Raw genomic sequence first — 14,589 nt, forward strand, 5'->3', positions numbered from 1 at the left:
GGAGTTGTATTTATTTTTTGTGTTAATTTGTTTGTTAATATATATGTTTCTGATGTTTTACAGGAGCAAGACATATATGTTTGAGGAGTTTCTGTTTGCCTGGCAGGACAGACTTAGGAAGTTAGAGCAGCCTACTGCCATGTCTGTTAAACTACAAGGAGAAGTGGACAAATACAAGGTAAATAATATTACAATTGAAGAATAGAAGCCTACTTTTAAAATAGTCCCTAGTGCTTGGAGGTTACATTGTTCATTGCAGTCAACAATACAAAGGCTATGGGCTATATACTGACAGTTCAATGTTTCCTTGAGCCTGTCTATGTGGTAAAACTATAGATTAGTCAGTGTACTGTACCACAGGACAAGTTGTGCAATAACCACATTCTAAATGGTTCCTATTTTGGATTGGTAAATATCATGCCAGACAGCCTTTATGAGCCTGCTATTATGCAATGACAGACAGATTTTTGTGTTATATCTGCAAAAAAAAAGGTCATAAGTGGTTTCTTGTTAAATTCAACTGTAAGTTGTGGTACTGCTGATGTGTCGATTAGTGTGAGTATTGCTCTTAAAGTGAGATTTGAATATCATACACATATGTGCAAGAAATAATTGATTCTGATTTAATAGGCCACCATGCTCCAATTCTTCATTGCTCTTTGCAGTTCTTTGTGTTTATGTCCGTGTATTTTCACACATACATATCTATATGCCTAGAACATGGTTCCAGTACTGAAGTATGTGCGTGGGGAGCACCTATCTCAGGACCACTGGTTGGACATGTTCCGTTTACTGGGTCTGCCAAGAGGAACAACCTTAGAGAGACTTACCTTTAATGACCTCCTCAATGTATCAAATACCATCATAGAAAAGGCCTTAGAGCTCAAGGTGTGTACACACACACACACACACACACACACACACACACACACACACACACACACACACACACACACACACACATATCTGTATATATCAGTATATATCTATCCATCTATAAAAAACATACATATGTTATATGTATGTTTTTAACCATACATATTGCAATAACTGTCCAAAGACATAAGGGGGCAGTAACAGGCAAGAAACTGTCATAAGAGAATGGACATTGCAGGCCCTATTTAAAACATTTACAGCCATCTTCACATATAGAATATAATTAAAGCCTGTCGTATGTTGACAATGCTGCTATTTCTGAACTGCTCATAGTTGAAATAAAAAAAATCTTTTCTGTAACTCCTGCAAATATTCCAATATTGAATTTTAACTTTGGGCTATTGGCCAACATTTTAGTTTTAATTTGGATCTTAGGTAATGCTTTTAAAAATGTGTTTGATGTTTGTGTTATGTGGCTATAAGCAATAGTTTACCTTGTAATTTGAATATTTATTTATTATCAGAATTATTTAGTAATTATAATCACTAATAATATTATATATTGAAATCATTTTGACAAAGATGGATTTTAATCCAAATCTATGCAATTTGTAATTGAACCCTCCACCTCAGTGAACAGGCACAGATTGACGTAATCATTCTATAAGATAGCATACTGGTTTTGCATTGTGCACAAATTATTATAGCTGTGTGTGTTGATTGTAGGATCTGAACAGCCGTGCCCAGGCAGAGGTGACAATCAGAGAAGCACTGAGGGAGCTGGATTTGTGGGGAGCGGCAGCTACCTTCAACCTCACAGAGTACACAGACAGCAGCGGGCGCAGTCTCACCCTCATTAAGGACTGGAAGGATATAGTCAACCAGGTAGACATATGGGCACACTGTATATATTCACAACATACATGTCTGTTAAATTAAATAGAATTGACTGTTACTGACTGTATTTGCTGATTATAACAGTACTGTGACTACTTGTACGAACCAGATGGCATCCACCCACACACGAAGGGTGTGTTACTGGTTCTTATTCTATACACCCTTCTCTCAGTCTGACTGTCATGCCGGTACCCAAGGAATTTGTCAGCATCTGTCTAGTGATTTGAGTAACAAAAAAACACACAAACACACACACACACACACACACACACTAGTTTCTTGCTGCTGTATCTCTGTTATCTTAGTGGCAGGTTCCAGTCTACTCGATGCCTTCTTGTACGTTGCACTCTGTTATAAAGTCTAAAATGATCAGTTTTCTAAGTCACTTAATAAATGACTCCTCACAGGATGAGGAACTTGAAAACGTGTCAGCTTTGGTGAAGTAAAGAGAGAAACCCAAACCATGTTTCTTAGTGCCTAAACCTGGGGTTGCTCTTATAATTAATGCATGATATGCAACATAGATGGGCATTTAGGTTGAGGACTTTTTTAACTCTCCAGTGGTAGTGTAGCCAGTTTTGAAGCAACCTTTAAACCCACACAGATGTTTTACTGGACCAAATTCAGTAAAAGAAATTGTATCTAAAGCATCCATGCATTCAGTTTCTTGGGCCACGCCAACTAATGTACTAGACTAGTAGCATCACCAAAATCAACCTTATTCAACACTTTCCTTATATGCTGTGTTGTGTTTAATCTTCATTGAATGCAGATTCCTTGTCAGTTTTATTATATTGTTGTTATTGTGGTGTGTTCCAAGTACCTAATAAACGTAGACCAATGAAAGACAACCAGTGAGCCAGCGACAGAGTCATAGGTGCCTAAGGTTTAGTGATGCATATGGGGAGTCAAGGTTAGCTCTTCTTGTTCGACCTTCGATGCGTCGTATGGGGCTGCCTAGTCACAAAGTGCCCATACCGGTTTTAATGTTGTGGCTGATTGGTGTGGACAAGGCACAAAATGGAGAATGTCTGCTGATACATTAAGACATTAATGAAATCTTAAGAATCTGCAAAGTCTGGCTTTATGACCATCCTTTTCCTATCCAGGTGGGAGATAACCGCTGTCTGCTGCAGTCTCTGAAAGACTCTCCATACTACCGCAGCTTCCAAGACAAGGTCAGGTCAACGAGTTTAGTTTGTAAATACTTTCCTATAATAATATAAATATTATTAAAAATAAAATATTTTATATACCATTTTTAATTTTGGAAATGTCCCTTTTTGTTTATTAGACATTCAACATTTTGTTTAGTAATTAAATTAGCTGATGTAGTCTTTTATTGGTGCATAGTATTGGTATGTGTCTTATACCATATATCAAGGTTTACAAACACTTGTAACCATTGTAACTAGATGTACTTTTTGTATCTGCAGGTCAGTTTGTGGGAGGTTCGTCTGTCAGACTTAGATGAGTACCTGCTGAGCCTGAATGCCATACAGAGACGATGGGTTTATCTGGAGCCCATATTTGGACGAGGGGCGTTGCCCCGGGAAGAGGCCCGCTTCAAACGAGTTGATGAAGATTTTAGGTACTCTGTCTGTGTTTGTGTGCATTGTGGAACTAAAGTTAAACTTAAAGTTGACTTTTAGATTTCAGTCATTATTTGATTTGATTTTTACAGTCAAATTGTATACTATCCTATTTGAATAAAATTCTTTCTCGTGTTCACAGCATATATGTTTACATGTACTACACTTTCTTTGTATATATAACAGGTCCATAATGTCAGACATTCAGAGAGACAACAGAGTTGTTTCTCTGAGCTCAAGAGCTGGCATCAGAAACTCTTTGGTCACCATACTTGATCAGCTACAACGTTGCCAAAAGTCTCTCAATGAGTTCCTGGAGGTATGCACACACCTGCAGTTTTGTTTGCAAAGACAGCTGCACATGTATAACATGGGTTGCAAGCATCAAAGCTTCTTTTAATGTTTCTTTCAGGAGAAGCGTTCTGCCTTCCCACGGTTTTATTTTATAGGAGACGATGATCTGTTAGAGATTCTTGGACAGGCAACCAACCCAACTGTCATCCAGTCACACCTCAAGAAACTCTTTGCAGGTCAGAAACCTATGTTTTATTATTCCGTCCTCTCATATGTTGCATCGTAGCATATTGTGTGACATTCACCATTTGAGCTCCTGAAACTGGAGGTACTAAAATGACTACATGTTAAAAGAAATATTTTTGTGATACCTCTTAAAATAAAACCAAAGGTCTGCACCTTTATTTCAAATCCATTGTAGTGGTGTATAAAATCTAAATCATAAAACCCAATCATTATTCAACACGTCTGAACCTAACTGTGTCATTTCACAGGCATCCACAGTGTTGTATTTGATGACCAGTGCCAGCACATTGTCGCCATGTGTTCTTTGGAGGGAGAAATAGTGCCACTCAGAAACCTTATACGTATCTCCAGTAATGTGGAGGTAAAGTGTTTTTTTTCTTAATATGTAGTCTCTGTTAAGAATTATTATTATGTTGTTTTTTTCAGTGTGTTCAGAGAAGACCATATTGCTTTCATTTAATAGTTTTACATACTGTTTTGATTTGCACGTCTGTGCTTAAACTGTGCTTAAACATCTTTGTAGGTGTGGTTGAGTGAGCTGTCAGCGGAAATGAAGGAGACACTAAAGCACCTATTATATGAATGTGTGTCAGCAGGGAAGAAAGGGAAGGTGGACCCCTCACGCTATCCATCACAGGTCCACACTTTTTCATACTTTATATATATATATATATATATATATGTATATATATTTGTTTGTAAAGCCTAATGATTATCTCATTCACTTGCATAGACACCTCTTTGGACATCTTGTTGAGGGTTTCAGTGATCAACAACCAAATTCAAGCGTAACACTCAGAACCACCTGCAGGCCTTTGCTCAGATCTTGAGTGTTGCATGTTAAATTCAGTGTGGTGGTGCTCAGAAAACAGATTCTAAAAAACTTTTCTTTGTACCATTATTTATGGTATATTTTTATGTATGTATTTATGTATGTCAGTAATGTCTCAGCCTTACTCAAGACTGTGACGCAGATAATTGAATTTTCATGTGTTTGTATTTATTTATTTATTTATTTGTTGTAGATTCTGTGTCTGGCTGAGCAAATTCAGTTTACAGAAGATGTGGAAAGAGCTCTAACAGAACAAAATCTGCAGCAGCTGGAACTGGAGCTTAGTACGAAGTTAGAACACTACACTACAGTGGATACTAGCACTGATGATCACGCTAACACAGGTAGTGCTGTCTAAGTTTGTATGTGTGCTTTGTCATTTCAGACTGTTTATTTGAAATTTTCCAGCCAGTACACTGACTTAGCAGATGTTAAGTGCCTTTTAGTTATCTAAAACATTGCTTCATGCACTTCTTCCAGCTATTGGACTCACCAGCAAAAATAGTAACAGAGATTATTGCCAAATGACCATTCTTATCTTATCTTATCTATACACTATCTTGATAGCCTCTCAAGAAGCGTGTGTTTAATGCTCACAATGACATAGGCCACTTGCGTAGTCCACTGTGTAGACTGTAATCACATTCTTAACAATATTAAACTCTCTGTGACTGCTCCTATAAACAGTTGATTCTAGACACTTTGTTCCACTATCAGTCTGTCGCTTGTGTTGTTAATTATGCATTCTGATCTTGTGTCTTTGCTTGGAACTGAGAGAAAAATGCCAAATCACTGCTTGTCTGTGAATCTCTTTATATCCAGTGAGACACAAGAAGCTGCACAGGGGCAGTACCCTTTAAAGTTACAGATAAGTACAGTAGCTGGCAGGCTAATTTAATGACCTGGGGTTGAATATGTGGCTACATAAATCATGACAGCAGGGCTTTTTTTTCAGAACTTGGATTTGAAAAAAGGACTTTTAAATTTAAATCAAAGTTTCTTATTCATGCATGAGATTAAAAGCTCCTCCATAACCCTGGTAGTGACATAATTTCACGGGACATTGCTACCAAATTCTAAATATCTGTGTCATATAAAAATGTATCTATGAAAGAAATGTTTGTTTTACTTGGCAAATTGTCTTAAATTGCGAGTTCATCAGATTAGATTTAAGACTTTTTGACAATTGTAGAATACCAGAGATTTCTGTATGATACTGTGAGAAAGACAATTATTTATCTATTATAGTATAGATACTGTGGTTCATTTTGTCTCGCAACTCCACTAGTTATACTTGAAATAGAAGTCATTTCCATGATAAGTTCTCATTAAATTACTGGCTTCCTTTAAACAACCACATTACTGAGGAGGCTATACAGTCACAGTACTGATTAAAGGAGCTAAAGTAATGGCAAGAAGGATAATCTAATTACCGAGTCTACATAAACGGGCCATAAACCCAGGCAGGGAGTGGGAGCTATCTCCCCTTTGGCACAGAGACAAGACAGAACGGTGTACATGTGGCAAGGTTCCTTGTAGAGTTATGGGTCAAGGCTGACTTCAGTGATGCATTCATACGTACCTGCAATGCATCTAAAGCACAGAGCAGATGGCATTTCTTCCCTTTATAATTTACAATATCAAATTCCAACTTGTCAGATGTATGTGGTAAAGTAATCTATACAGGTTTATGATTAAAAGATCCAAGCTAAGTTTAAAAAAAATACTTCCACACTATAGCCCTACTGAATTTTCAAGTTTGGCAATAAAAAGAAAAATTGTACTGATTTTATATGTACCCTAACACTCGTGTGCATTAATCAACAAATTTAGTATGCGCTTAAAGCATGGCATCTCAGCCAGTCACATCTTTAGTCTTGCTCTGAAACAGCTGTGTCAGTTAAAGTGTAACATATACTTTCATAAACATCAATGCAATAGACAGCTGTATGTCACTCGCTCTTATGCAGTATTTCTCAAAACGGAGGCTACAGGTTTATCTCTACGTCTCTACGTCTCCTGCTACCTTTAGATGAATACTTGAATTTAATGATTAGATAAACTTCATCAGTACAGTATAAAGCAGCTTATACAGAATGACTCTTACTATTGATTTACTCATGTTCCTGCTTTAAACACAGTTAATTTTATTTTGTATTCTAAAATAGCAGTAACTAACAAGTCATGTGAAGGTCAGGACATTACCGAACTGCTGGAGCGCTGCTTCTATTGGTCATTCTGCTACCATTAGAAGGGCCCATTCTTACTATGTGCTACATAGCTCAGCTGTGATGCTCCTCTACAAATTAGTAACTATGACTAATCTCCTAAATAGCATTGTGCCTTTTTATGCATTTTGTCCAGTCATTTATGACTGTTAAGCCAGTATTGGTTGATACCGATAATGACTTTCTAGGATAGCATTGCATCTGCTTTCTTGTCTGGCACAGGTCTTCTTTCTAAATTGTTTTTATTTTATCTAAGTAACCTCATTCTTTGAAAGAGTGAGTGATCCCATATACAGTATTCTTCTCAGCTGTCAATATTTTACATCTACAAAGATATCATCTTGTACTATTAAGTTTATTTACAGAATTTTACCAATTCAGCCATCTTGTACTGCACATGTCTTTCTGTATAGAGTCCAGTGTCCTGCAGCTGAAGCTAAAGGCTTTAATCCTTGATATCATCCACAACATCAGTGTGGTGAAGCAGCTTAACCATACAGGCGTTACCGGTCCAGATGCCTGGGGATGGAAGAAGCAGCTTCGCTTCTACATGGGACCAGACAAATGCTGCCACATACACATGGTGGATGCGGAGTTCAGCTATACATATGAATACCAGGTGTGCTCTTCTTTTTTGGAATTGGGTTGGGAAACACATACATTTACACTAATGTTTCTAGATCTGCAACTAACCTTTATTTTCAAAATAGATTTTATTCTGATTAATTTAGAATAGGGAATCCAATTCTGAAAAGACTCCAAAGAGATAATTAATAATGCTTACTTACTACTTACCATTAGTGTGTTGAAGCATACATAATGTATTTAAGTTTACTAAAATAACTTAAATAATTTCAAATTTTCAGAACTTGATCAGTAATTGATTTGTACTTCGACTTGAGGGAAGAGTCTGATGGAATCAGCTTCAGTTTATCATTATACTTATGAAACCATGACAGACAGCGTGGCCTGTCTCATCAAACCTTGCTAAATAAATAAACTAAATACATTTACGTACCATCGAATTAAGTAAAAAAGGAAGAAATATAAGGAAAATGTTAAGTTTGAAAAAGCAGGTTTACTCTGACTTTATATTTCTCACCTTTTGGGGGCACTGTTTATGCAGAGATGAAGAGCATTAAGCCGTCCTACATCCCCCTCTTTAGTTCCCTTAAAATCACTCACTCATTTTTATTTTCTTTTGTCTTTCCTATATTTGTTTTTCCATTCTTCCCTCTTTCAATCCATTATCTGTTTGATTTGTCTCCTCTGCTGGATTCTTACACCTCTTTCCCCTCTCTTGTGCCAATCCATCCTTCTACCACTTCCCATATCTTTGCTCGTGCCTGGCCATCTCACTGTGATTTTCAATCTCGTTATCACTCTCTTTTTTTCTCCATCCTACCTTTGCTATCTCACAGGGGAATGCGTCAAAGCTGGTGCACACTCCACTGACTGATAAGTGCTACCTGACCCTGACCCAGGCCATGAAGATGGGACTTGGGGGGAATCCCTATGGGCCTGCTGGCACAGGCAAAACCGAGTCAGTCAAAGCCCTCGGCGGGCTGTTTGGACGCCAAGTGCTGGTGTTTAACTGTGATGAGGTATAAAGATGCTTTTAGAGAGTATTTGAATGGTTTAACATCTATAACTTTGACTCTCTAAATCTAAGACTGTACACATTTTATTAGCCATGACTGTATATGACTGGCCATTACAAACCCAAACACATACGTAGATAATATCTCCATAAAATGTATATCCACAAGCAGACTGACTCTCTTGATTTCTAATCTTTCAGCTGCCACTCACATGCACATTAAACAAGATTAGTAGTTGAGATCGACTGTCATTGAGAGCACATGAGAAGTTCTATTTTGCTTCTGTTTTTCAGGGTATTGATGTGAAGTCAATGGGACGAATCTTTGTGGGCTTGGTGAAGTGTGGAGCATGGGGCTGCTTTGATGAGTTTAACCGTTTAGAGGAAGCAGTGCTATCTGCAGTTTCCATGCAGATTCAAGCCATTCAAGACTCTCTCAAACATCACAAGCACACATGTGAACTGTTGGGGAAGGAGGTCAGAATATAAGAACACACACAGACAAAACCATTTTTCCAAGTACTGATTCCAAAAAGCAATTATTCAATTTCTCAAGCACATTTTATGATATGTTCCTAATTCATATATATACGCACACATAGTTATACACAGCGCAAGTTTTTACCTTTAACCTTCAGAGCTTCCTATTGTGTCAAATTAATCTGTCAATAAATCTTGATCTTCCAGGTGGAATTGGATCCAAACTCTGGGGTGTTCATCACATTAAACCCAGCAGGAAAAGGCTATGGAGGCAGACAGAAGCTTCCAGACAACCTAAAGCAGTTGTTCAGGCCTGTAGCTATGAGCAGACCTGACAATGAGCTCATTGCTGAGGTCATTCTCTACTCTGAGGGCTTTAAAAATGGAGAAATACTAGGACGGAAATTGGTTGCAGTCTTCAACCTGGCCAGGTAAAAACTGTGGGGTAAAGTCTTAGTTCAGTATTACTAGGAGTATGAAGTCTGTTACATTATCCAAAAACATGCCTCTGCACAGTAGTAGTAGTAAGGGGTGTTTTCCTGTTTCAGATTGAATTATTTTGTGAGTTTAATTGAATTTAATTAAATATAAATATTACTCCCACTACAATCTATTATAGTCTGTTGATTTTTGTGGATAAGTTAGCCTTTCTTTCTCACTACCTTGGTTCTGTGACTGCAGTCCACTGATGGTGTATATGTGTGAGAATGTGCCTTTATTTGTCTGTTCAGGGAGCTGTTGACTCCCCAGCAGCACTATGACTGGGGTTTGCGTGCACTGAAGACAGTGCTGAAGGCCTGTGGCAGTCTCCTGCAGCAACAGAGGAGGAGTCATGACAAGGACAAGAGTAAGACCCCTCTGGCTATTTTTTATTTTAAGGAGCACCATTACTCTGAGCATTTTTTTTTTTTGCTTTTCCTGTATTGCTGTGTGACAGGAAAGTTAGGAGAAAGTGGGTGTTTAGTACACAGTACCAGAGCCACAGTAAAACAACATTTATGGTGCAAACATAGAGAAATAGAGTGTACATTTTGACAAATGTGGCAAATATATTTATTGACAGTGTAACATCTCAACATTTATAATCATATGCCATCAAGTGCTGAAAAATGCCAGGCCAGCTCATCACCACCTCTGTGCCCTCCTCCTCGTCTCTGCCTTAAGTTAGCCGCTTGGAGGTTACAGGTTACAGTTTTATTCTCGTCAAGCGTTGCATTACCTTTTCACCAAGATCTTGCATTGATGATGGGAGAGTCAAAGTCAGCACATCCCAAAGATTCTCAAAGTCCGTATTAACATTGAAAGCTGCTAAAAACGACGAGTTAGTTTGATATGTCATTATTTAACAGTATTTGTGTATATATGATGTGTGTTCTGGTGTACTGTGATTAAATGTTTTTTCATTTTAGTTTTTGTCACATAAAGCCATTAATAAGACAGCTGTCTGGTTATTTGGTCAAGGTGTCTACAATGTGTCCCCTGAGAAGTGCTGAAACTGCTGCATTGATAGTAAGCTGCTGACATGAGAGGCACAAAGTTGTAGAGCTGATGAAAAGGATTAGAGGATAAAGTGAAAATTCGACTGGTCTGGAGATGCTTATCCTGCACCCAACAGGGTCACACTCCAAAATGTTTTAACAATCCGCATCTCTATGTGCGGATAGCTCTTAAATTCAGTTTGATAAATACCATGCATGAGTGCACTTGAGCATCTGAAAAGGTCTATTGACAAGTACTTTCTCTGTACTCCTGCTGTTGTCCTTGCTCTCTTAATCCCCTAACACAGACACACCATCAATTGACATTTAGCCCAAATACACCCTTTAAAAACTTTTCTTTCATCAGCTTTTCACTTGTTTGTACTTTTGTCCTTCTCGCTTCTTCCATTCCCAAACACTTGGCCAGAGTTCTATTGTTTGTTTCCTCAGTACCTCTTTCCCCACCTCCCTCCCCCTCCTCCTGACCTCTTGTTAGCTCTCTCCCTCTGATACCTGGCTATCGATGCCACTCTCGTCCCACTCTTTTTCACTCACTGCCCTTTGTTTCTCATCCCCTTCTCCTGTTTATGCCTCTCATTTTCAATACTCTCCCCCTGCCCCCTTGTCATTTTCATCTTTGCCCCTACATGAACAGACCTCTCTCTCTCTTTGAAATCCTTCTATTCCATCACCTGCTTTCATATATAAACACACACACCACACACACCTTCTGTCTGTTGATGAGTCCCCAAGGTTTTGCTGTGTTTGTTTTGGTGTGTAGTCTGGCCAAATGTGTGTCTCTGTTGTGAAAAGCATCTTTGGCCTTCCCTTCACAGAACAAAGTATTGACAAACTCTCAGATCATGACAGGCTTTGTTAATTAGAACCTTTAATGTCTAGCAAACAAGACTAACCAATAATGAGTTGACACGTTAAGTTTCATAAATTACTTTTAGGTGTTCTTCATCAATCCCGTATCATTTTAATGCTTCTCATTAATAATTTGAGTCATATCCTTTAAATGTTTTCTATGTTTCTGCCCTTCTTGTAATAGAAATTAAGCCCATCTTTTTCATCCACATGCAGTTCAAGAGAGTAGCCTGGTTGTACAGGCATTGAGACTGAACACCATGTCCAAGCTGACGTTTGCCGATAGCTCTCGATTTGATGCTCTGGTGAGAGATGTTTTCTCTGGGGTTAATTTCACGGATGTGGAGGACCAGATCCTAATGCATGCACTGGAACATGTCTACAAAGAGGCTCGACTTGAACTTATACCCAGCCAGGTAAATTAAGACATATTCGTATTAGCCAAATACACACTTTGTTGTGATGATACATGTTGTGAAGCTTTATTCAGCCAGTGTTTATCAGTCAAACCACTGATAATGTTTTTCTGTTTTTCCATCTCCATATAGCTGAAGAAGGCATTGGAGCTGAATGAACAGCTCAGACAACGCATGGGTGTAGTCATTGTAGGGCCAAGCGGAGCAGGGAAGTCAACGCTCTGGAAAATGCTGAGGGCAGCACTCAGCAAAACGGGCAAAGTGGTGAGTAAGAGGAGCTGCCTAGTTGGATTGTCAGTCATTGATGTATAAAATTATTGATGTATAAACTGAGTACATTTACGCAGTAAGGCTTGAGTTTTAGGATTTTTTACTGTATTAAGAAGCTCAAAAACATTTACTCAAACGTTAATGGGTCAGTAAAAATATCTTTTTCCCAAGCTAGAGTGCCATTTTTATGATGCTGTATTTTTGTAGGTGAAGCAGTACACGGTGAACCCCAAGGCTATGCCCAGAAAACAGCTACTAGGACATATAGACATGGACACCAGAGAATGGGCTGATGGCGTCCTTACACACAGTGCCAGGAATGTGGTCAGAGAACCACAGGGTAAGAAGACAACACCACTCAAATGGTGCAAAGAGGTCCCTGATAGACTTTTCACAGTTTGGGTGAAATGTGGTGCTACTTTAACTCGTTGATTGCATTTTACAAAGAACCTTACAAAGTCCTCTACATGGACTAGATAAAGTGGCATCCAGTGGTCTACATTCACTTTACACTACTCTGTACTTTATTGAAATAAATTAACTCTGTGCATCTACAGTATGTACTGCAATTACTGTATCTTTTTCTAGAGGTGAGCTCGTGGATTGTGTGTGACGGTGATATTGACCCAGAGTGGATTGAAAGTCTGAACTCTGTGCTTGATGATAATCGGTTGTTGACCATGCCTAGTGGAGAGCGCATCCAGTTTGGACCCAATGTTAACTTCCTATTCGAGACTCATGACCTTAGCTGTGCCTCACCAGCCACTATCTCACGCATGGGCATGATATTTCTAAGGTCAGTCAGCCATGTAGACTGAGTTCAAAGTAGTGTGTCCAAATCCATCTTTCTTGTTTCTTCGTATTCTCCAATTTCTCCCATATGTGTCTTTAGTGATGAGGACATAGATGTGGGTGCCTTGGTGAAGTCATGGTTGAGGGCTCAGCCAGAGGAGTGTTGTGGTAACCTAGAAAACTGGCTGGGAGACTACTTCCAACGAGCTTTGGACTGGGTCATTAAACAGGTAATCTTTCCCCTAGCCTACATCTGAACATTACTCAAAATAAACTGTTTTATTGCACTTTTATTATTCATAAATTATATTTATATATGTTATATATAAATGCTATATATGTTTTTCCAATATATATGATGATAATAATAACAAAAATGTTGTACTCTCTTCACAAATTATGTGTTGTGTGTAATTAATTCTTTAGACTGAAATGATCACTTTTAAAAATCATTAGACTTTGTAGATACTATAGATTCAGTCCTTATATCCCGTTTAACATTTATTGTGGCCCTTGTATGAAAGAAAATTTTCTTTCACACATCTAGGTGCTTTAATACAACTTGTGTTTTTATCCATGTCTCTTGATGTCTGCTTTAATCAGAATGACTTTGTGGTGGAGACTAGTTTGCTGGGAACAGTGTTCAATGGTCTGTCACATCTCAACAATGTGACAGAGAGAGGTCAGTTCATTGTTGGTCTTCTTAGAGGTTTGGGAGGAAACCTCAACCTCAAAACACGACAGGAGTTTGCCAAGGAGGTAAGTACCCCTGTGTTTAGTTTGAGGATGGAAATTTTATTCATGCCCACAGTCTAAAAAATAATGAAGAATGAGTCATTATACAAATGCTAATGGAGGATCTAGATAGGGTGGGAAAATTAATATTGGAATATTATTTCTTTGTCCTTCTGTAGTTGCTGAGTTGGGCCAGAGAAAGCCCACCAGACACCAGAAAACCACTGGATACCTACTATGACTTCAACAGTGGCCATCTAGCAGCTTATACGTTTCAGCGTCCCGAGAGTCTCACACTGGAACAACTCTCTAACACACACACGCTACCTGTTATTGAGACACCTGACATGCAGAGAGGTCTGCACTGTTTCTTCCCATGGCTCACTGCTCAGCATAGGCAGCCCTTCATGGTGGTTGGGCCAGAGGGCTGTGGAAAGGGGTAATGTATACTCATACAGAACACAAACATTTGCTTAGGCCTAAACATAGGTAACAAATAGACGCACTTGAAAATATATACATAAGGAATTGGAGTACTGTGGGAGAATAGAGCAAACTTGGTCATCAAGGTTAAGTAACAAAACAATAAGGTGGGCTTATTTAAGAAGCCACGTAAAGGACAATGAGTAACAGAGTGGACATAGATTGGAAGAATGCTTAAGATCATCATTGCCTGCCTTGTTCCTCACTTGTAAGTCGCCTTGGATAAAAGCGTCTGCTAAATGACTAAATGTAAATGTAATCATTGTTTTATGTTATTTTCCTAAGGTATTGTGTGTAAGCAGGCTCTTTAAAGCTAACCTGATGTTCGTCTACTTGGAGAAAAAGGGTTAGTGGGGTCATGGTGGAAGAAAGTGGATTATTAATTCAGAGGCATTCAAATGTGGACACTGGAAAGGACAAAAGCACTCTATCAACATTAATATCAAAGTATCTTTTATTCAAGACTTGACCTTTAGTGTAAAAGCACTGACAAGTCAGAA

General features: G+C 38.5%; 1 protein-coding gene across 5 annotated transcripts in view; it reads left to right on the top strand.

The window, feature by feature from the left end:
• LOC113169761 (cytoplasmic dynein 2 heavy chain 1) overlaps positions 1–14,589 on the top strand; it is a 95,286-nt gene that overhangs the window by 12,184 nt on the left and 68,513 nt on the right. For all 5 annotated transcript variants that reach the window (XM_026371444.1, XM_026371453.1, XM_026371470.1 and 2 more), the window contains 22 exons: positions 64–178; positions 718–888; positions 1,603–1,761; positions 2,883–2,951; positions 3,210–3,364; positions 3,552–3,684; positions 3,778–3,895; positions 4,154–4,266; positions 4,429–4,542; positions 4,931–5,081; positions 7,379–7,584; positions 8,387–8,569; positions 8,860–9,042; positions 9,253–9,476; positions 9,777–9,892; positions 11,610–11,809; positions 11,942–12,073; positions 12,287–12,419; positions 12,668–12,875; positions 12,972–13,101; positions 13,475–13,630; positions 13,786–14,045. In XM_026371444.1, the coding sequence (XP_026227229.1) occupies positions 64–178; positions 718–888; positions 1,603–1,761; positions 2,883–2,951; positions 3,210–3,364; positions 3,552–3,684; positions 3,778–3,895; positions 4,154–4,266; positions 4,429–4,542; positions 4,931–5,081; positions 7,379–7,584; positions 8,387–8,569; positions 8,860–9,042; positions 9,253–9,476; positions 9,777–9,892; positions 11,610–11,809; positions 11,942–12,073; positions 12,287–12,419; positions 12,668–12,875; positions 12,972–13,101; positions 13,475–13,630; positions 13,786–14,045 (3,429 nt within the window). The remainder of the gene's footprint in view (positions 1–63; positions 179–717; positions 889–1,602; positions 1,762–2,882; positions 2,952–3,209; positions 3,365–3,551; positions 3,685–3,777; positions 3,896–4,153; positions 4,267–4,428; positions 4,543–4,930; positions 5,082–7,378; positions 7,585–8,386; positions 8,570–8,859; positions 9,043–9,252; positions 9,477–9,776; positions 9,893–11,609; positions 11,810–11,941; positions 12,074–12,286; positions 12,420–12,667; positions 12,876–12,971; positions 13,102–13,474; positions 13,631–13,785; positions 14,046–14,589) is intronic.

The sequence above is a fragment of the Anabas testudineus genome, chromosome 13 (assembly GCF_900324465.2).
Source record: "Anabas testudineus chromosome 13, fAnaTes1.2, whole genome shotgun sequence".
NCBI lineage: Eukaryota > Metazoa > Chordata > Actinopteri > Anabantiformes > Anabantidae > Anabas > Anabas testudineus.